The sequence below is a fragment of the Bactrocera latifrons genome, unplaced genomic scaffold, assembly GCF_001853355.1.
Source record: "Bactrocera latifrons isolate USDA-ARS-PBARC rearing strain unplaced genomic scaffold, ASM185335v1 scaffold_247, whole genome shotgun sequence".
Classification (NCBI taxonomy): domain Eukaryota; kingdom Metazoa; phylum Arthropoda; class Insecta; order Diptera; family Tephritidae; genus Bactrocera; species Bactrocera latifrons.
Genome location: NW_017536041.1, coordinates 386,568 through 410,536, shown reverse-complemented (window position 1 = coordinate 410,536; position 23,969 = coordinate 386,568). Strand labels below are relative to the sequence as shown.

At 32.6% G+C, this 23,969-nt stretch overlaps 3 protein-coding genes across 5 annotated transcripts in view; 2 read left to right on the top strand and 1 right to left on the bottom strand.

Moving 5' to 3' along the window:
- LOC108969278 (putative uncharacterized protein DDB_G0282133) overlaps positions 1-7,076 on the top strand; it is a 36,888-nt gene extending 29,812 nt beyond the window's left edge. The window contains exons 3-9 of the mRNA XM_018933896.1: positions 205-2,800; positions 2,878-3,327; positions 3,392-4,522; positions 4,595-4,767; positions 4,835-5,019; positions 5,406-5,518; positions 5,640-7,076. Coding sequence (XP_018789441.1) covers positions 205-2,800; positions 2,878-3,327; positions 3,392-4,522; positions 4,595-4,767; positions 4,835-5,019; positions 5,406-5,518; positions 5,640-5,849 — 4,858 coding nt within the window. The 3' untranslated portion in view covers positions 5,850-7,076. The remainder of the gene's footprint in view (positions 1-204; positions 2,801-2,877; positions 3,328-3,391; positions 4,523-4,594; positions 4,768-4,834; positions 5,020-5,405; positions 5,519-5,639) is intronic.
- Positions 7,077-11,318: 4,242 nt separating this feature from the next.
- On the bottom strand, positions 11,319-13,035 carry LOC108969268. Of its 2 annotated transcripts, none has more exons than XM_018933880.1 (2): positions 12,635-13,035; positions 11,319-12,576 (listed from the first exon to the last, which is right to left on the bottom strand). In XM_018933880.1, exons 1-2 carry the CDS (start codon positions 12,801-12,803, stop codon positions 11,843-11,845), a joined length of 903 nt encoding a protein of 300 aa, XP_018789425.1. In that variant the 5' UTR covers positions 12,804-13,035; the 3' UTR covers positions 11,319-11,842. The 2 variants fall into 2 exon arrangements, with proteins under 2 accessions (XP_018789425.1, XP_018789426.1); XM_018933881.1 differs by having other exon boundaries at positions 11,321-12,552.
- A 614-nt stretch (positions 13,036-13,649) lies between these two features.
- On the top strand, positions 13,650-21,821 carry LOC108969282 (vitellogenin-A2). 2 transcript variants are annotated; one of them, XM_018933906.1, is made up of 3 exons: positions 13,650-14,437; positions 14,546-14,792; positions 16,744-21,821. In XM_018933906.1, exon 3 carries the CDS (start codon positions 17,370-17,372, stop codon positions 18,330-18,332), a length of 963 nt encoding a protein of 320 aa, XP_018789451.1. In that variant the 5' UTR covers positions 13,650-14,437; positions 14,546-14,792; positions 16,744-17,369; the 3' UTR covers positions 18,333-21,821. The 2 variants fall into 2 exon arrangements, with proteins under 2 accessions (XP_018789451.1, XP_018789450.1); XM_018933905.1 differs by having other exon boundaries at positions 13,650-14,792.
- Positions 21,822-23,969: the final 2,148 nt, after the last annotated feature.

Genomic DNA, 23,969 nt, shown 5'->3' with positions numbered 1-23,969 from the left:
TACTACTACTACTACTATGTACCACTTCTATTACTACTACTGCATTGAATAACCAATTTTGAGAACCGAAATCTTTTTAAAAACAAAAACATATGTTGACCTAACGCAAACAAACTCCAACAATCGACAAATCTACCAAACAAATTAATAAAAAATAAAAAATAAAAAAAAAACAAAAAAATAAAAATATTTAAATAAATCCAGCGATGCTCAAACAAGTAATAATAAGAGTGGAAGTTGTCCTAATAATTGCCAAGGAAATTACTGTAATCACCACAACCACCACCACCAACACAAAAACCACCATCTCCATCTCAGTCAGAAACTTCACAACCATAATAACCATAATATTAACAACGAGCATAGCTCTCACCAATCTTGTCATAATCAGCTTAGTCATAGCCATATTAGTAGCAATTCGAAAAGTTGTTCTAGTCATCATCATCACTATAAACACAATAGTACAAATGAAATCCACCAAAATTWTCGTACAACAAACAATCACTGTCAATATCAAGTGCAAGTTCCTAAAACCCAACAGTCTAGCTACAATGCCATTTCCTCTAGCTCTATAATTGTTACCGCACCGAACTCTAGTTCTACATCTGCTTCCAACTCGGACCCAGCATTTGTCACTACAACACCGGCATTATGTTCGCCAGTTGCCGCCAACTCCACCACCAACAATTTGCTGCACTACCCCAATCATAATCCCAAGCCACCSCCCTATACCCGATTTAGCGAACTTTTGAATAATATTGCGATATCAACACGCTCGTCCTCAACAATTTTTGAAGCTACACCGTTGACTTGTAATATAAATGATTACACAAAGCTATCAAATATGACATCACACAGCCCTCTAACACCGCTCCAGTTTTCCCAACCATATAGCGCAACAACAGCTACTCCTACCGTTTCCATAACCAATTCCCCTGCTTCAAARAATAATTGTCAAGAACTGCATTCCAATTCTAAAAATATGAAAATTTCAAATACAAAACCGAACACACACATACAACCGCAACAAAGTCAAAGTCATAGACATATACATCGAAACCGTACACCACTGTCACTGAATCATGTTGATCATGGTCATAGTCATTACTCAAGTACAGTTGCATTACATACATTGAATAGTAATTGTGAGAATGTTAGTAGCAATCATCATCAACATCATCGTGAACATAATCAAAGTAAAAATCATTATCACAAGTCGTGCAAAATCCCGATACACCAACATCACCACCACAACCAAAATATACCGACTAACCACCAATCCCAAGTCCCGCTAACAAATACAAATCTAATTGCCACAAACACTACAAAGTCTACAACAACAACTGAAAATAGTAATTGTACTGATGATGTGAATGTAACTTCTTGTACTGACATAATTTCTCAACCTGAATCAACAACAACGTATCCACCAATAACTGCAACRCGCCAACAAATGATGCCACAACATSTCAATAACAAACAACAACAAAAACACTGGCGACAACCACAACGCCAACACCAACAACAACAACAACAAAATTTACCTTTAAAAACGGCAACATCGTCAACAATGGCCACAATGGCTACAACAACGGCAACAACAACAACCACATCGGTCTCATTTTCACCACGACAATCTCTACCATGTCCACCATCACGGCATCAATGCGCGGCGAGTACATCTTTAATGTCTACCCGTTGTTTGACGWCAACCACAACAACAACAACAACGCCACCAACTACAATTCCATCTAAACGTTTAATATTTAATGAAAAATATAAAAATCGCAAAAATAAAAAAATAATCGTGTTAAAAACGAATGTACCTGCTGTCACAATGACGACAACAACACCAAACGCCACTACGATCTCACCAACAACGACCATGTCAACAATAACGGTAACTGCAACACATTCCACGTTAAYTTCGACACCGTCGTCACTCATACAAAAACCACGCAACTCCGATTTCATACGAAACCCGCCCATTTCCGATTTCATTTCCACGCTTTCTAATTGTACTCCTTCCACCTGCAAATCGAYGCGCACTTCCTCTCTTCTGCCTATTTTCTCCAACGATCCCTCTTCTACAACAACAACGGCGTTGTCTGCGATCTCCTTGGAAACGCCGTACGCTGTTGACTTTGAATCTTCCAATGCCATGTCGTCGGCGTCTGTTAACAAAATAATTGCATATAAYGGCAACAATAACAAAAACAACAATAATATTTATAAACACAATGAAAATGAACCGAACGTTAATAATGAAACCTATTCAAAATGCTCAAACGATCACGATGTGTCTTGTGTTGATCATAATGGTGGCAACAGTAGCAGCAGCAACAACAACAACATTAGCAGCAGCAACAACAACTATCACCAGCAATTCAGCAATATGAGTATGGGTCAGCAAGCGCATTTGCGGCATATGCGCTTTAGCAATAATGGGCGTGGCATGGATAGTGGTAGTAATCATGGTGAATTTAATATGAATGGCAACAACAGTTATCGGCGTGGCGGTGGAAACCTAAGTAACAATAATAGTGGGAATATTAACGCGATGAGTCATCGTCACAATAATGAGTATTATGGCAACAATCATCACAACTATCAACACCATCAGTATAATGAGCATAGTCGGCGACACAATAACATTAACAACAACAACAATAGCAATAGCAGTAATGCATCTAACTCAGGATTATTTGATAGAAATCATAATAATAGCAATAATAACAATAACAATAACAATGTCAATGTCAATCTGCATGGGAATAGCGGCAGCGGCAACAACAGTGTGGTGAGTAGCAATAACATGCCATAATTTCACCTGCAAAAAACACTTTGACATGCTTGTTGATTACAACATTTTTSTAGCATTTTGATGGCCCTAATAGCAACAATCATTCCCGAAGTGCTGACTTTCACGCTGACAACCGCACCGAACGTGGTAGCTTAGCCGACGTTAGTAGTGGTAATGGTCCTGGCGGTCAGTTTGGCTACACCACGGGCAGAAATARTAATAATTATGGACGGAATGGACACCAAAATACCGGTTCTGGTAATTACAGTTACCATCACTACCATCACTACGGCAATAATGGGCCATCAACATCAGCATTAGCAGGCGTTGGCGGCAATGTCTCCAACCTTTTAGATGGACCAAGTGGTTCTAGTGGCATTATGGGTTCCACTTCGTCACTAAGCAGTGGCGCTCATGGGCTGAAATCGGACAGTCCATCGCGCAAGAGACGGCGCATATCCGGACGCATGCCTAGCCAGTCACCACCAGCTATATGGGAGCAACGACGCTCGCCACGAAATCAAGTAGACTCGCATTTAGTTAAATATTTTTTGCTGTATTCAATACAAATAATAAAATTTCTTTTAGGTGCAACAGGGTAGTCCTCCGATACGCCGTCCCCGTCTGCATGACACTGGGTCATCTCATCATAATCGCAGCCATCATGGCAGTAACAATAGTATTTCTGGCAATAGTATCAACAATAGTAATGCCAACAACATTAGTGGAAATCATTTGCAAAACTATCACCAGCCGCAACATTCAATACAACCCACGCCATATTACCTCCGACAGCACATGCCACCACCACCCGCTCTACAACAACAACAACAGCAACAGCAGCAACAACCAGCACCAGTACCCCCAACGCTACACCAAACACAATCTTTAACACAAGCACAGCCACAAATTCAACAGCGTTCACCATGGGACCACTCACTATCTGCTGCTGCAGTCCTACCAAGCGCGAATGCAGCACCTGCRGCCGTGAACGCTTATATGCAGCAAACTCCACCTCCACCACAATCGCCTGGCCATCATCATCAAACATCGTTGGTGGGCGCTCCACCGCCACCACCACCGTTGATGCTGGACATCAATCAGGTGCCTGTCAGTCTCCCCTTGCGCCATGCCGAACCTATTTGGGCCTCAATCTGCACTTATCCAGCACCACCGCCTCAAGCTAGAATAGCACCATGTCATCTGCATGGTATTTACACACAACCGTTCACAGCTCAAGCATGCAATACACATCCCAGTGCTCAATTCACACAAGGCCCACCTGGATTTGCTGCAACCACCGGCGCTCCAATACAAATGCCTCAGCCGCAACAGGTGCAGGTTAGTGCAGCTGCTGCTGCACAGCAACAACACACGCAACAAGCTGCCGCCCTTATGGCAGCCGCTTCTGTCGCCGCCGCTAACTATCAACATGCTCAATTTACCCAACAACAACGTACTGAGGCAGCAGCAGTGGCAGCCGCTGCAGTAGCGGGTCTTTCGCTTGAACAAGCCGGCGTCCATCATTTGGAAGCACATCAAGGACATCAAGCCGCTATATCCACGCCTCCGGCACATCACAATCAATTGCAAGCCACACCAATTCATATAACCTCCATGTCAGCAGTTGCGGCTGCAGCAGCACATCACCTGCGTACGACTGCGTCAGCAGCGGTACAAATGTCGGCGGCACCACAGCCGATTTTGCTCTCRGCAGAGGTTAGCAATTTCTTTAACTATATTCTTCACTCCGAACTTGCATAAATTTKTCTTCCTTATTTTGCCTTGCAGAGACGTGTTTTTCCACCACATCGTCGTATTACCCGTTTCTGGCCCTCAAATCATGCGCATGGACCACACCGGCATATGCTTTCACCACAGACTTTGGGCCCACACCAAGCGACTCCTGTACAAATTCAGACAACAACTGGCATCATAAATCCAGGCTTCTTACTTAATTTCCTGTAAATACGCATTTCTCATATTTTCTTCAATTTTTCGCTCACACATCTTCTCTTTTTTTTCATGCAGTGCCATGTTCCCGCTCTCCCCTTATAATCAACATGAACTGAACTCACCAGATTCCAACGAGACAGAAAACTACGAAGCTTTGTTAAGTTTGGCAGAGCGCTTGGGTGAGGCTAAGCCTCGTGGGTTGGCGCGAAATGAAATCGAYCAATTGCCGAACTATAAGTATAATCCAGATACACACAGTGGTAAGTAGCATAAAATATATAAATATAAATAATAAAGTCTAAATAAGTCTTCATATGCAAAATTTCGCATATCCGTCTGTATATACGCGAAGTAATCTCTCAGTTTTCGAGATATCGATCTGAAATTTTGCACAAGTCCTTYCCGCCCCACCAAGCTGCYCATTTGTCGGAACCGCCGATATCGCACCACAATAACATATAGCTGYCATACAAACTGAACGATCAAAATCAAGTTMTTGTATTGAAAACCTATTTATTTTACAACTTAGTTTCACGAAATTTGACATAGATTACAGACAAATTGTTTAAATTRTTCTGTTCGAATCAAAATGAAGTTCTCGTATTGAAAGGTTACATGTTAACGACTTTTAATGAATTATTCGCAGGTGATCAAACGTCTTGCGTTGTTTGCATGTGTGACTTTGAGTTGAGGCAAGTGCTCCGTGTGCTACCTTGTTCACACGAATTCCATGCAAAATGTGTGGACAAATGGCTAAGGGTGAGTAAACTGCATAAAAAAGGTGCAAACATTTAGTAGCGACTCTTACACCTTCTATCTGCATCTTTATCAACTGAAACTTGTTTACATTTTGTTTAATATTTTCCTATCTATTGTCTAGTCAAATCGAACCTGCCCGATTTGTCGGGGTAATGCTTCCGACTACTTCGAGAATTCAGAACAACAGCAACAGCAGCCGCAACCACAGACTCAACAAACTCAGTCTCAAATCCAAACACAACCTTCAACGCAACAACAAACTCAATCACCAACAAGTACAACGCAAGCTGCGTCCGGGCAACAGCAGACACAAGCAACACAAGCACATTAAATGTAACGAAATAATGTGTATGGGAAGGAATAATAGAATATGCAAAATAAAAATACATATGTACCAAATATTGTAATGTAACGGTAAATGATTTTACTAKAAACCTAAAATCATACAAGTCAGGCACTCTTCTAACGTCCACGTCCAATAGATGTATTTGTACTTCTTTGTGTTTCCAATGAAACCACCTTTAAGCTAGAAATTTATTACAATCTAAGTGAAAAATATAAGATAACTAAAAGTAGCGACATACACACGCCATTCAAATTGATAACTCCTAAAGGCACATACATACACATATGTTATTAATAAATTGTTATTCAGATTAACAAGTGTAAGAAAATCRCACACACAAAAGCAAGTTTTGAACTAAATGCAATAAGATAAGTTGATTAATATATATTCTATATAATGGAATGCAACTAGACATTTACATACATACGTACATAGATATATTACATATTTCTTCGGGCATTGGCTGTATTGCTAATTGTTTTTTTTTTTTTTGTATATAAAACACATTTCTCTAGTATTTGAGTTGTGTAGTTGTACATGTCTGTTGGTGTAATAACTTTCGTAAACGATTTGTAAACATCTACTTGTGGCTAATTATATGGCAAAGAAAATAAATAAAACAAAATTCAATTTCTATGGCGAATTGTTGCTTTATTTGCGCAGAAGTTATGCTGAAGTAGTAGACTAATAAGCAAAAAACTTAGCACTTTTCGAACGAATTTACTTAATAACTTTTTTATGAACAACTAACTTCCCAAAAACAATTGCAAAASACGTGATACATTTGTGACGAAATCAAATTTGGAGCAGCAACCTTTTTTCGGTTTACTCACAACTAATAATTTCACAAAAATGCATATACAATTCGTGCTTGCAATACTAGTATAGCTTTACAATATTTGATAATAAAAACCAACTGTGGTTTTATATGTGTGTGTGKCTAAGTAATGCTGTTAGATTTAAGTTAAACACAAGCGCAGTGTAATGATTTTTCATAAACAGACACACCAACCAGCTCCAGGTCCTTTAGTCGTATATAACAAACATACATACATATGTATGTATATGCACCAATTGTAGACCGTACTATTTTTTATACGTCTATCTATGTTTAAAAAATTTAAAAAAAAAGTGTTAATTGCCTTCAAACTACAACGAATATGTAACGTTTTCACGTAGCTATTTAATTATAAAATATCGACCAAAAACAAAGACAAGCGCTGCAGCTGCTGCAATTAAATACATAGTGGTTATACACATTAATGCATTCTAAATGTATGAAAAGCACAAAACGCGCTACATAAAACACCAATAAMCAGCCGAGCGCATAGTCACATCTCTTGGAGTTTGCCAACTAAAATATTTTTAGCGCTCGCTGAACTTCTTCAAGTAACCGAAGCAAACCTCTYAAAATTTACTTTATTAGCAATTATGCAGAACTAAATTTAAATGGTGTAAGATTTAAAAAATGTAGGCATTTTTAGCGTATATATTGTCTTCCCTTATCTTGGAAAAGTAATTAAATTAAWTCAAACCCTCTAAACATACATTTGTTTACATATCTTTGTATGCTTGTGTGTGTGTGAATGTCAATTTGGACAAGTTAAATAGACGTTATGCGCGTAATGTTTGTGCGAACTTTAATTACAGAAATTGCGCTGAATTATGCATGCGCGTTTAGATGAAGAAGCTAAGAATCAACACGTTCACCCTCGCAGTGTTTGTAACAGAGAATAATGCATTTTTTTGTAGKTTTTTACTTTTTTTGTTTTTCAAAAGAATGYTTATAGTAAAAGCCGATATGTGGTACATAAATACATATCGTCACTTAAATGCAAAACTACGTATCATTACAAAAAAAAATAATGATAAAATTTCGAAATTAAGTTTTTATTGCTTACKTTCGCTTTTAAGCTTCCGCTGTCAGATATAACCAAGTTATAACTATTTTATAACCAAAACACACCTTTTGTTGCTATGATATTGTTTTTCCTTCACTTTCAAACTTATGAAAATTTATGTTACGTTATTTTGTATTTTAGTTGACGATATATGTATAACAAGAAATTACAAACTCCTTTTTATCAAATACTGTAAATCATATATCAASTGTGAACGGCTGCTATTCCATAGCCGAAAATTTTAAACAAATATTGCTTTGATTTCATTATGAATACAAATGTTTTTACAATTTAGATTAGCAGCTTAACATTAGCATGTTTGGCTAACCATGCAGATTTATATACATATGTATGTACATATGTATATACACAAAAACCAAGAGACTTTTGTGTATATCATTAAGGCACGCTTTAAAAATCCGTTGTGTTCTTTAAATAAATGTGAGCAATTAATATATAATACATATAGGTTTACGATATATCCATATATATGTAAACATGCATGACATATGTAAATTATATGCTGTGTATAGATGTATCTTGAAGTAGACTATAAATATATATATATATATATATATAAGCAACAAATAATGTCAAAATTATAACAATGTTCATGTGATTTGTAATTTTAAAAACGATATATATGTACATACATACATAAATATATTCTAATTGCTGTGAGCGCGTATGTAGTCGTAAAAATTAAAATTAAAATTAACCGCTATGTTTTGCAATTAATCAATAAAATACAAGAAACACATTTTAATTGTCATGTATAACCATATGTATGTATGTAAAAACAGATAATGAGTTAAAAACTAAATATCAAATATGTATATACTAATACATGCACACCTATACTCGTATAAAATATAATGTTGCATTAGTGCGCGTTAAAAATATGAAATCGATTCCTGCCCTCCATTTGCATATTTAACGCAAAACAATATTTATATACATATGTAATTGAAATAAAAACAAATTGCTATTCAATTAGTAATATACGAATGCAATTCGGTTATTAAAAAAAATAAATAAAATAAAACAAAACAAAAAAAGAAAACACTGCTAATTATGCACAATAATCCGTTTCCATTAATCCACAACACATTTCTATAGCTATAAGAAATATAATTAATTCGAAATGGAGCAGCGCATATGCCATTATAGATAATTATCTATGTTGATAAACAAATGTATACAGTCGAACTAATATTGGGTAGTCGAAAAAGTCTTTTCGTATKTTGCCAATATAGCGTCATTCATTCATAAATATTTAACACCAAAGTTCAAGCCCAATAGACTTTTAAAATAATTTGTTCAATACCACCGCCACCAATTGTTTTGTTCCTGTCTACGGTAAGCAAGTGCTGGGATAAAATGACGGACCTCTGCACGTGAAAAMTTCACAGAACTTTGCTTTACTAGCAATCGATTCTCACTGAAATAAATTAAAGCTACGTATGATTTCAACACGAGAAAACGCCCCAATGAAAAATTCMTTAGTATTCTAAACGCTCACATAACATACAGGCGGATAATCACCAATCTCCTATTAGAGTTGTTAATCATTAATATCATTAATATTATGTAATTCTACTATGAAAAACGCATTTCTCAATTTCGATATTAGTTTTTAGTTAGTTAGTTGGTTTACTTATATCGTCGAAGTTCAATAATCCATAAACCATTAATAAATCTTTTTTTTTTTAAGCCTGAACATTGTTATCAAGTTTGTCACGAAGTTTATAATACACAGAAAGAAACGTCGCAGGACYTATAAAGTATATATATAAATGATCAGCGTGACGAGTCAGTTTTTGAGTTATCGATCAGAAATTTTGCATACCTTCTTTTCTTCAATAGTAGTCGCTCATTTATCCGAAACGTCATACCAATTGATTTATTGAAATCCAATGCTTGTACTTTTTTTATTTGAGGAGATATCTCAATGAAATGAGKCGTGCCCAAGACAACGTCACAATTTTCGAATAAATTTTTCAGATCGTACTACTATAACATATACATACATATTTAGCTGGCATACGAATTGACCTAACACTGAATCGAACAAAATGCAGTCCGTTTGCACGACAGTTGGGTCTACGTAACCGCAACGGACCCAAGAACGTWCAACTCGGCAGAATTCTGCCGCTACAAAAACAACAACAAAATGCAGYCCTTGTATAGATTTTTTAAAGTTGWCCTTTCTTTTGCTCTATCTTACGACATTACMCACTAGTTTCGCTTAAATTTTAAGGTTATTATTTTTATTGGATTTTTTTTTTTGTAAAGTGGATAAGCTACCACATAATAAGMAAACGTTTAAATAAATTATTTCAAAACTATGTATTCAAACTATTGAACTTGTGTAGGCACACAAACATATATACATTTCGGAAAATGCACGTATTTATCGTCTTAAATAACACTCTTTTAAAAAGACCACTATATTGTGCAATTTCAAGAATTTTCAAATCACCAATATACTCGTATATTTTTCAAATACTAATAAGTACTATAATATATATGTACGAAATCAAGCATAATAACAACAATACAAGCAAAACAAACAAAAAAAAAAAACGAATATATTATTAAATACTTTTTGCTTATGTTGATTATGAGTCGTAAATATATATGTATATGTACTAGCTGGTTTATTAAAATAAAAAAATATTTCACATGAGTATATATGTACGTATATAGAAATGTACGTGGTCATCTTTTATACTTGCACAAATGTATGGTACTAATTATAAATAAAATCTTTATTCATACATATATAAGTATAAGAAAAGTATTGTGAAATGAATAGTGCTTATTTGTGCTGCTTAATATTAGTTTAAAAAAGACATTAAAGTTAAATTAAGTTTTGCATAAAACAATTTGTAATAAACGGATATAATTAGCTTGCTGACATACATACATTATATATTAACGTATTTGCGTATATTGTTATAATTTTCTTTCGCATTTAACATTAACATCAGTTGATTTAGATTTGAATTGTTCAAAAAAAAAAAAATAAAAATAATAAATAATATTTTTTTTCATTATTAAAATGTAAACATTTTAAAATGAATTAATCGGGAACGAAAAGTTGTATTAATATGTAAAATTCCGCTGTGATGTATGTTTTATGAAAGCAAAGAAAAGTAATAAATTAGTCCCCGGCAACACTTTGAAATACATGCATATATGTATATCATAGATTCCTTAATAAAATTGTAAACAAATATAATGCTGCAACTACACAAAATCAAATTCAAAAGAAAGATCAATAAATCCATGTCTATATGGACCAGATACTTATYACGAAAAAATTGCAAGATGTAAAGTAAATTTGCTTCAATATGAATAACTTTTAAGCATACATATATTAGCAACTTTGCGAATACAAAATAAACTATTCTATGTATCCTTTATATTTACAATTCGATAGAATTTCAACACTTAATATACTGTACTGAAATTATTCCTACAATGCAAGAATTTTTAGTTTTTGTTACAATTCCATAATTAAAGTAAATATTAATGTGTTTATGACAATGATAAAAAAATACAAATTAATAAATCAAATTTTGTGCTAGCATTACAACAATTAATATTTGTTCACTTATTTTCAATTTATTAAGGGTGGAATGGGTTAATTCGTGTAAAACAATCTCTGCAGCCTCATCTCATAAATTATGTATAGAAATGATGCTCAAAATTAGAACATACATTAATTTCGAAGTTTTTGCTGATACTTTATTTTGMGTTTCAGGTGATGAAATGTGCAGATGTAGATATGAATAAAACAATGCGTGGTATTGAGACATCTAAAAATTTATATTGATATTCTTATCCTTTCGATACATTTACAATTTAATAAATAATTGCGTTAAATAAAAAATTATTTGCCAGCCTGGAGTGCCTGCCTGCCTTGAATATCACTAACTCTAATAAATTATATAATAATAATTTGTATTTACTGTATCATGGCAAAATTTCTTAATTCAACTAATTCATATTTGAAAGCCAAATATATAAGTTTAATATATATAAACACAATATTTTATTTAATTCCATATTTTACGTGGTTGCATTATGCAAATAATGATTTTCATTATCATTTTGTTGTGCTAACTCTTCTCGCATTATCAACTTTGCAACGGCAAATTTGATAATAGATTGTCTGCGAGGTGAAAGYTTCTTGATGCTACTGGCATATCCCAGAAAGGTCAAATCTATGCCATCAAAATATCTTCCCCCCAAAGGGTCTATGTATTTGTCTTGGTCCACGGATGTTATGCTTTTTGTGGTTGAATTATAGAGAATTTCTTCATTATCAGGTTCATCCATTAGTTCATCCCAACCACCTGATGTGTTTCCATAATCTGATACTGCGCTGGCAATAGCTTGATAATCTTCATCATCGATTTCATCTATTTCGCCTTTAATTTCGTTACTTGGACTCTGCGTCTTGTCGAACTGTAAACTTCTAACATACATTTCTTTACTTATATCTAGTTTTGTACGACTTTTTAAATTATTTTTAACAATGTGTGTTTGGTAGTCATTGAGTCTYCCGTCGTAATTTCTTTTTTTCGCCTTGTTTCGAATTGTATCTTGATCACCATCGTATCTATCATTGTGTAACATAAATGGTTTAAAAAACTCCATCTGCTCCGACCATCGCCATGATTGATATCGGGCTTCAAATCTATTACTCGTTCTAAAACTGCGTAGATATTTGGAATAACAATCTTTTAGTGTTTTCCATCTTTTCTTGGTATCATCAACTGAAAAACAAATTTTTGGAATAACTAATGTTTTTATGCATAATATTACAATTACATTTTTTATATCAAATAAAAGAAGCACCTTTAATTCCTAAATTTGTCGGTAGCCGATCTGTTAGTGATATCCATGCATCCTCCTTATCGATCTTGTCCTTTGCTCTCATTAATTTTCTGTCATATAAAACAGGAAAATGTTTAATCTCTTCGATCAACTTTTCAGTAAATATTATCATTTCAGATCCATCCAACATCTTGCTATATTTCCAAATCTTTAAGAAACTTCATTAAATTTCTTGCAGACTATTAAAGCATTTACGATTAAGATTTATTATTTATAAACAGAGAAAAAAATTTGCACTTGTCAAACAAACGAGAATTCTTTTAATGTTGCCATCGAGTTAAGTTGCAGGTTTTCACTTTACATTTTATAAAAAGTTTATATCATACGTCTTTTTTATGAATGAAAAAAGTATTTTAACTAATTGGTGTCATATTGAGAATTTAATTCATTAAGATAAAACAAACAATGAATGAAACTAGCATTTTCTTTATCACAGTTCTCGCAAAGTATTTTCATATTCAAAGCAATATATACTTTTAGGACAAGATATACAACATATTCACATTTTCGAAACAATTACTGTGCATACCGGCTATTACATTCATTAATAAATTGGTTTTAACGTTAATTGTTGAAGTTGATTTAAAAACAAACATTTTGAGATATTTTCTAACAAAATTGGAATATGGTTCAGTAAAGTCGCTCTGCTGAACAATTACCAACTATGTCTTAAGTTTTATTAAATATTATAATTCTCTACATATTGGTGCAACCCTGTTGATTTGGAACAGGTTAAGACAACATAGCTGTGCTCCTTACCCGTTTTTAAAAGCGAAAGCAATTCTTTTCATTTGATATGTTGAAAAGAGATGAGTAGATTGCGTTTTAGTAGTTCTGTTCAACGAAAATTCCCTTTTGCGTGTGAAATTCCCCTTATTTTTTTGTATATAGTGGTGATTTGAAAAGTGGTCAAAAAAATACCCTGATAAATAAGWACCTTTTTCAGAGAATGTGTTTAAAAGAGCTGGTGTGCCATTCGAAATTTAAGTTATCATAGAGTTGTGTTGACGTTAAGTTTAGAGAAGGCGTGGAAAACGCGGAAACCACACAAGCGAAAGGCATTTGAAGTTCCAAAACTGTAAAAATCGTTTGCGACGCGCAGTAACCAATTGGTTGAAAAAAAGTTGATTGTAAACTAATTGGCGAAAGTGATATCTTTAATAATTCAAAAGTGCAACGATTGATACTATTTCAATACCGAAATAATTCAAGTTAAATAGATAGATCATCGCTATTGTCTTAAATTGCCGTTTTTGGTGTAACGTGTCGACAGAAGTTGGAATGTGAAACGAAAACGAGACGGCATTTAATATACAAAAGTGATGACAAACGCATTATAAAGGCCATTAAACTATAGTGTTATATTGAATATACCTTATATAAAACCAATTGCAATAGAAAATAAATTTCTGTTACAACTAAATCATCCGTACAAATCGTTAAAACATAAGTGAAAATTTATTAACAAGATATCAATACTCGGGAATCAGTTTCTTCGGCAATTGTCCGAGTAACGGTAGACCTTGTGTGGTTAAGGAGTTGAAAATATCGGTGTGTTGAATGTGAAAAGAATGTACATTACTCTTGATTCTACTAGATTAAGCTAAAAAAACAAAAGTTCAAATAACGGATCGTTTTGCTTGTTTATCTCAGTTAAAAATTGGTGAATTATAAAGCCAGATTTTAAGTGAAAATCAAAACAATAAATGGTAATTGCGTTGGGGCTCCTTTACAAAGGCAAAAATAAAGTGGAAACGATTTTCGGTAATTGTGCAAATTAAACATATCTTAACGAAAATAGCAATTCCATATTGCGTACGAAGGAGAAAAGTGTCTGGAATAACAAAATTTGGCTTGATAATCCTATTTTAGGGAAATAAAGAAAATCGTTAATTGTCTGCCATTTTGCATTCGTATACGAAAGAAATACTTATACACATGTATAAGAAAAATACGACTTTATTGAAGACGCAGCAGGAATATCGTACATGRTAGAGTGAGAGCAATAGTGAATCAAATTAATTGTCAGTTCATGAGAAACTAGAGCTTCGTTAAGTGGCAAGATTGCAGTGCTTTAGCCAATAAGAAGAGTGCTGTGAAAAGGTTTACTAAGCGAAAAGTGAGTAAATTTGCACCTCTAAGTTTTGTAGAATACCATTTTTTTTTTTTAAATATTTCGGCTTGAAAGTATTACTTTTTTTCTAAGTAAGTCAGCAAAATCTATGTTACAAAAGGTAATCTGAGAAAAGTGACAACGTTGCATTTTGTTAAACAATCTCATATATATTTATTTATTGTGTATGTACATATTTAAATATTATTCAGTTTTCTCAACTGTCATGTTARCCGTTCTCCTCAAAAATCACTTCCTTTTTCGTGGTGCCCTCTCCTTTCAAATGTCGACCTCGACTAAAAAAAACAATACAAATAATGAAAGGTTTAAGAAATTTCAATACTCATTATTTATTTACTCTTTATAAAGCCATTTTTTGTAGTTCTTTGACCAATATTACCTGTTTTGCTTTTGCTTGGAAACAATATGATTGTTAGACGAGTCGATACAAAGCACGTCCAGGGATAAAGTTGAAGAATTCGATCATTTAAATTACATACTATTTAACCAGATTATACAGCCAATACATGAAAAAAGGCAAGTTCCAAAAAATAAGTCGGGTTTACCAAGGGGAAACAAATTCTGAAAGGGATTGTGTTACCCATCACACGTTTGTGAATTTTGTATTGACAATATCCTATCTTTMTTTTTTATTTATTTTTATTCGTTTGCCAAATATGTAAATATTGTAATACTTATTTTTTGTTTGCATTGCAAGCATCTAGGTTTTGTATGAATAAGGAGAAAGAGATAAATATTGAATTAAAGTTATTTTAGCATTATCTGAGCAAATGTGTAGAAATTAGCGAAATGCTTTTTAACTAACATTTACRTCAGTGTGAAATTCATTATTTCATTCGAAAAAAAACACGTAGTTTAATTAGTACTTAACTGTGTGTATTTTTGGGTAAAATTTAGAATAGCATCCCCGGATTTCGGGGATAAAATGGATATCCCTRGAAAGGCGACGTTCTATTGCATTTAAAGTTAAAAAATTGACAACTTTTAAATCTATATTGTGAATAACTTTTTCACTTATATTATGCACTTTTCACTTAATAACACTTCACTATAACTTTTCTGTACATTAATTTTTTTAATATTCATTGAATATAAAGCTTTATTTTAATTATTTTGTTTTAGTTAAATTGACTGTATTTGCACGATAAGAATAGGGCATACTAGCAACTAAATGGTATTGCCATATCTGCCTAGTTGCCAACAAAAGAAAATATGCAAAAACTTTATACCATTTCTACATAAATGGCAAACCCAAAAATGTGGATGTATTTAAATGTTTATAGTTTAATTTAATTAATTTGAAGTAAAAAATAAGTGTGTTTAATGTGTTGAAATAGCTTGTTGAAATGCTCGAGTTTTGGGAATTTGAACTTTGAAGTCGAATATCTCGTTAACTAAGCGTTGMCTATAGTCCTATGTATTTTTTATTCAGAAGGACTTCCTCTTTCCAACGGCACCTTCAGATCGCGGCGCCAAAGAAATCAGAATTGTGTCAGCATAAGTCCGCGGCATCTATATATATACTATATATTTTTTTTCTTCATCTGGGGGACCTCTTATCCGTACCTATCAATTTTAACTCCGAAACCGGGGGATGCTATTCTAAACCCCAGCGCATTCACGTTTTATATAAATCTCTAAGTAAATAAATTTAACAGATGTTACAGTTTTTATGACTATCATGTACTGAATTGCAAAATCGTCTGAAATCACACAGGTTTGTCTAATTTAAAACTCAAATTTAGAGACTTGTGACTGGTCAAAGTCCTGAATTGCTCTATTAGAAAGAAACTTTCAACATAATAAATATGGCATTAAAACTACATTCTCTAATAAAACTATTTGTTGAATTGAAAATTAAAAAAAAAATCTTGATGACAATTTTGTAGTATACATATATTAATTTAGGTTTAATTTATTATTAATTTTGTTACAGGACCCTAACTAGATGTACCGCCGGAGCCATTCACGAAAAGAAGGACCATTCAGAAGGACTAAGATACGAAGAAGACGAAGAAGCGTAAGCTTATGAATAAAGTAGCTAAAAAAAAGCTTAAAACAAACCGGAAAAATCAACAGACTGATTATCAATACAAAACAAAATTATATATAAAATTTATGTATATGTTTATACATAGCAATATATATAATAACTATATGTATGTAAATGTAAATAAGAAAGAAAACATAGAAAGAGAATAACATAAAAATTAAGAATAAAAACAGGAAGAAGCAGAAGGAAGGACGGTGAGTTTGATGCTGATAAAAGGGAGAAAAGCTTTGGGAATGCAGGCAAATATTCAATCAGASAGCAGTGCCGCATGTAAATAGATTTTCTACTTAAATTGACAACAAAAGAGCAAAGAACTGCAAACTTTGTAAACGGATAAACTCAAATTAACGTTGATTTTATTGTGTGTGATATTTAAAAAATAAGCATTACTTTAAACACAAAAAATTGAAGAGGCAAAAACAGTGCGTAAAATTATTACAAAAATTAGATAAGGATACAAATAAAAAAGAGCTGCATTAAGGAAGGAACGGAACGCTGAATATCTTAAAATGACATACTCGCACAATAGCGTTAGTAATAATTTTAAAATGACAACAACCGCAGCCGCAGATGCGACGACAATTCGCTTAAAAAAAATATCTAATGGAGGTGGAGTTGGTAATGTAAGCCGCAACACACCGACAACTACTTTAAATGTAACAGCACATTCCAACAGTATTGCTGGCAGTACAAATTACCAATCCTATTACCAACAACAAGTTTTAAGTTCTTCACCACCCGGTTGTGCAATGTCATCGGGTGCTTCCACCTCATCTACGAGTAGTGATTCCTCGCTGGGTTCTAGTGGGTTTGGCAGTGGAAACAATTCGTCGCGTCAACGTAAGCAACAGCAGCGTAAACAGCAGCAAAATCAACAACATCAGCAACGCGATTCGCCACCGCTTTCAAGTGGCATAGAAGGCGCAGTTTTCTTTAGTAATAATAATAATCATTACCAATCGCAACATGGTGGCAGACGTGGAGGTAGCGCTCATAAGCTGAGTGATGGTCAAAAATCACCTCACTGTCAGCAGCAACAAGCCCGTCAATCGCCAGCTGTTATATTAGGTGGCGGTGAAAATCCCATTGCAATTAATAGCAACAGCGGTAGTGCTGGTCGCAAGACTCGCGCAAAATTCGCAATGATTAGTAGCCCATTATTTGGAAAGATATCGCCAACACAACTGGCATTGCCTACTGCGTTGACGCATTTCGCTGGCAGCAAATGCTTTGATGCCCCGTCGCCTACAGCATTACCAAAACCACCACAGCATTGGACCCTGGGCAAGGCGGAACATAAAGCAACCAGCAGTGCTGGACCCGGTCTACACAGTGTAACAACAGCGCGCAATCCAGCACTGGCAGCTGATGCACATACCTGTGGTGGCCACGTTGTTAAGCATTCAAAGCGTAATTTGCTCGACGATTTCGACACGCACAACTTGAAGTTGTTGTTAAATGTGCAATCATAACCGCTACGCACTCCGAATAGTATCCGTACAGCAGTATAAATTAATTCACCATTTATCTAGTGATCATCAAACAAATATATTAAAAAACAAAGCATAAAATTGATAAGAAAACTGAGTTACACATATGTTAAACGCACGAATGCAAAATGTGATATTCGCAATGAACTATGTATGAGTGCGCTGCAAACAAATATTAAATCAAAATTAACATCGCAAACATTTCAAACATTTCATATAATAATATTTACAATTTACTGACCTGGAAATTAGTGGATAACAAATTTGCAATCTAGTAAATGGTGTGATACAAATTTAAACAAAAATCTAATATAATATAAACGTACGTGGAAGATAAAATATTTGCGTATTAACGTAAATTACGACACAAATAACAACTGCTTGTGATCTCAAGTAAAAAAAATTAAATATTTAATTTTAAAATATAAACTGATTGAATAAATAAAACGCAATTTGATAACGGAAATGTAAACTTTCAAAATTCAAAAATGTAGAAAATTCACAATTCTTGTAAAAGAAACTGTACAAATATTTTTTTTTTTTGCTTTAAGTTGTAACTATTAAAGGTTTAAGAAAATTTTAAAATATAAATCGAAAGCCGCGCGTTTTCAATTCAGTTTAAAATACACATCTGTACGACACGGAAAACAGAATCAAAAACAACAAATAGCACAGTGAAAAATTATATAATATAATCCGCCACAAATAATGTATAATAATTACAATTAAAAAACTTTGTGAATTCTGTTTGCAACTGGCAGTGACAGTAAAAATATCAATTTTTAAATAATGAATTCCATCAACCCACCAAAGTAAACAAACAAATAGTTGCGCATTATTATAATACAAACAAAAACAAATGTAAACAAAATGCAATAAAAGCAATAAAAATTAACAACGAGGAAAAAACCATTTAAGCTGTGACCTTACGCGTGCGCCTAAATAATGCGGAATGACCTTGGGTCACACCTTCAGATAACCAGGACAACAGCAGTTGCAGCTGCAGACATGTGCACCAATAAAGATATTAACATAAAATCACAATCAGCAGCGACATTAGATATAAACATGAAAGCATTCATCGGGTGGGGGATATGTTCAGCAATGGCGGCAGTCAATATAAAATCATTTTTTGTAACATATGCCAAAATTTATTTTACTTACCATAAAACAACAAGATTCTCATTATTTGTATTAAATTTTAACAATTTATAACTTTAAATTCGTGAGACAAATTAATTGTAAAAATATGTAATTTTACAGCTAGTAATCTTGTACAATTAAGCGTTGCACTTGCGCCAACACATCAAGTTCCGATTTTTTAGCTTTTCTATATTTTTGATTCAGGGGATTTGTTCTATGGTAGTATTTGATTGCTTTTATTTTAAATAAATAATAGAAAATTGAAAACGAAAGTAAATAAAAGTAGCTCTTTCTTTGTATCCAACACGATTTTGACTTGAAATGCATTCTCATATGTACTTCTACATATAAAATGTGACTATTTAAATCAAATTACTTAAAAAAAACCTAAAATTTGAAAGTTTTGGCGCGGATGTTACGTTTTTGTACTTTACATTTAAATATAATTGTAATTTAAATAATATAGTTATATTTATTTATAGTTTTCTAACTTTTAATTCAGCATCTTTCATAGAAACTGTATAATTTCATTACTTAATATATATTTACATAAGTCGTCTGGACTGTACTGTAGGTAATAATTTGTATTATATTAAAACAAAAAAAAAAATTGAGAATGTTTCTCAATGTAATTATAAGAACGTTAACATTTTGAAAATTTGTATTAGCGAAATAACATGCTGAAAAGTATTTGCAGAAATGACAAACAAAAACCCCAAAGATAAATGTTAACAAATTTTAAAATAGAAATTGTAAATTTTAAAATGTTTGATGATACTTTTCCATCATCAAGCAATGTACAAATCATAAATACAACAATAGATAAAAGACAAAAACCAAACGACCACAAGGTCCAATACAAAAATGCACTTTAATTTATTATTACAAAACACAATTTTTGTAAAAGACGCCTGCCAAGTAATGCAATTTTGAAGAACTGTTCCTCAAATAAATGTACATTTACAGTTGTTCATAGATCCCAGAACCTAGCAAACATCATTTCATTTAATTCTGTATGCTCTGGTGTACACATCCATGTATGTATATACATTAAGAAGTGCAAGAGTACATATGTAATAAAACGTCAGTCATCAAATTAATAGCTTACTAAAGCTAAAAAACGCAATTTTCAATGAAAGCTAGTCTTTAATGCAAGCAAAAGTTGTTAATAACGGGCGTTTATATGTATATTTTCATATAACAAATTTGGCCATAAAAAATATGAGAAATTGTAATTAAAAATCTAAAATTGATTGGAACTAATTTAAAAAAGAGCCGTATTAAAGTAACTGCTTTTACGATGAAAATTTAAAATGTAAATTGATTACAACTGCCTTAAAACAGTATCCTGATGAGTGATTGTTTGCAGCTAGAGAGGAGCACTTAAGCCCAGTACCTTGTTTTTTTAGTTCATAATAATTTTTTATTTTTTTTTTGGGGGGGATACCAGATAGTTGTAACTGTCTGATAACTGATTTATATCAAATTAAATTGTGATGGATTATTAAGCATTTGCCGGCAATACGGTACAACAAAGTCCGATTTACCATTAAGAAAATTATAATAATAAATATGTGTGTATAAAAGATATGCTTAAAAATGGTTCTTGTTTGAACGGCTTYGAAGCATTCTTCTTATCACACGTGCGGATGATTGGAAATCAAAACATCTAGATATGTATGTAGATATGTGTAAAGAAGAAGTGAGGAAGAGGTTTCATTGCACAATGTCATATGTGACCGCATTGGCAAATAAAAAGAATGCTTCGAGAGTCGTTGTAAACAGAAATTAMTAAATCTGAACTGCTGTTGCCAATTTTTGTGAATATGATGCAAATGTTAGTTGCAATCTTAAATGGTAATTTGAATTTTGTGATGCTATATACGTATGTTAGTATGTATTGAATATATTGTATTTTGCTTACTTTTTGTTAGTAATATGAAATTGTATATGACACCTGTGTGAACATACAATATAATTGTTGAACTCCACAAGTAATCTGTAATGATAGTAATATAAAAAACTGGACGTTTTTCTCCGACTTCTTCTAGGAAGAAGTCAGAAAGAATCAACAAATATTAAGTTATTGAAAGCGCACAATGTAATATGTAAACGAATCTTAGTTGAACAATGAAAATTATTAACAATAGTCATGTGACCAGTTGATGGGTGCGCGATAAATAAACTACACAAATTTGTTAATTTTTAACATACAATTGTAGATATGTATATGTATATTGTATGTTATGCATACATAAACAAAAATAAATTATTTTGGGTTGGCAGAAAATTATATCCGCACATAAACCCAAATAATCCTTAAGTACATATGTGTATGTAAAACAGATTGAATTTGCATTTTAAAATTTTCTTTACCAAATGTACATTTTTATTTTGTGTAAATTATTAGTACACATTGCATGTATAGACCTTTTCAGAGTAAAAGCGAAAGCAAAAGCAAAAGCCACAGACAATTGATATATTAATATAATATTGTGTGATTGCGTGCTAAACTTATCTTTAACTGTGAAGACGGCTATGTAAACTAAACAAAAACAAAAGAAAAAATAAGTAAAAGTTATACATACATATTTTAAACTTTAGCCTGTTCATATACGAATGACATATATTTCGTATATACGCATTTAAATTAATGTTTATGCCAAGCTTCTTACGATTTTGCCTCAATCTATTGAAAGTACAGCCGTGATATTTGAACGCAATCAATATTTTTATTTAATCCTAGTTTATTTTTTTTAGTCTATGTAAACGCTTACCATCCGTGTCTACAGTTTAACACCAGGAATTCAACAGCAAATGCATACAAACAATTGTGTGATAAAAATGTATCATATGAACAACACAAAATTTACACACACACACACACGCGTAGACATTGGTGAAGTTAAGCGAATTGCATTTTTAAATGTAAGTAAAATAACAAAAAGCGTATTTTCTTGTTACTCAGACTCAACCTGCATATATAGTAGATAAACCGRATTCCGCATAGGGGGGAGTAGGGTTAATTTGTGTAAAACAAATTACATTTTTATAAGTTTTTATTGAAACAGTTGATAAAATCTATTTCTATTGACATTCTAATTAATATTCCCTTAAATTTACAAATATTAAAAAATTAAATAAACTCTTCAGCGTTATTTCGTAAATTATGTGGAACACGAACTCGGCAGATGTTTTGAAGATTTTGTTTTTTTAACGCTTTAAAGTTTTGAAATCTGTTGTAAAACGTTTATACGAAAGGCAGTAAAGTAGTAATAACTTCGTCAATTGTCTCTAATCGATTTTGACACAGTCTTCTTCAGGTTTTATGCGTTCATTGAAATCAAAGAAAAAACATCCAAATTATTATTTAAAAACCCTACTCTCCCCTTTAATAACATCATAAAATACTTACAATGCTTCACATACACTTAAACCGTTAATTAAAGTTTTATGCTAGTGATTTTCATACAACATTAAAACATTAAAATTCGACATTTGTACTGTGTGCCCAATATTGTTGGATAACGAGAAAAAGAAAATTATAGAAAATTTTTATTTTAATATTTTTTTTTAAATAAGGTAAACACCGTCTAGTACAAAATCTTGCTATTGAAGGAGCACATCACGAATGTCTTATTGTAGTATTTATGATAGAATTTTAATTTTCATAATGTGTGTATGTGTATAGCTCTGCAGTAACAGTGCTTAAATATATATTTTATGAAAGTATTAAATATGCAAATTCAGAGTCAAAATCGTGTTGAATATTCCTTTGTCAGTTTTTAGAGTGTTTTAAGAAATGCATGTTTTATAGTACCAACAAAATCAGGTTCATTGCACTTAACTGTTTTTTTTTTTATCACATTTCACTTCAATTTTATGCCATTTAAAATTTCTCGTACAAGAAATTTCTCAAAGAAATTATAATATGCATAGCTACATATGTACATAGGTGAAGTTTTACCCAGTTATTAAATATATGTGATTAAGGAGTTGAAAATCGAGTAGTGAGCAGGCATAATTAATTTATTGTTTAGTAACGTATGGTTTGAAGTTACACAAAAGCTTTAACGAAGACTTGTTAAGTGAAAATTACTGCAAAAATTTAAAAATAATACAAGAAAATTAATTAAAAACCAAACGAAACATACACACCAATACAAACATTAATTATAATAAATAAATAAAACTAAAAACAAACGTAAAAAACCTTTTATACAAACCTTCAAGTACACCTCCGCACATACATCTGTATGTCATACCTAACATCTGATTTTTTTTTATGCATTTTCAATGCTTGTATGTGTTTATAGAAGTGTTTGATAACGAAGCCTGAAAATATATAAACGATAAAAATGAAATTAGCGCAACTAATTAAGTGCTTTGTGGAGAAAGTGAGGTGTAGGCGGAGTGTATTGCCAAAATATGCTCGAATATTATTTCTTTATTATTTTAATTTGATTTTTTTTTTTT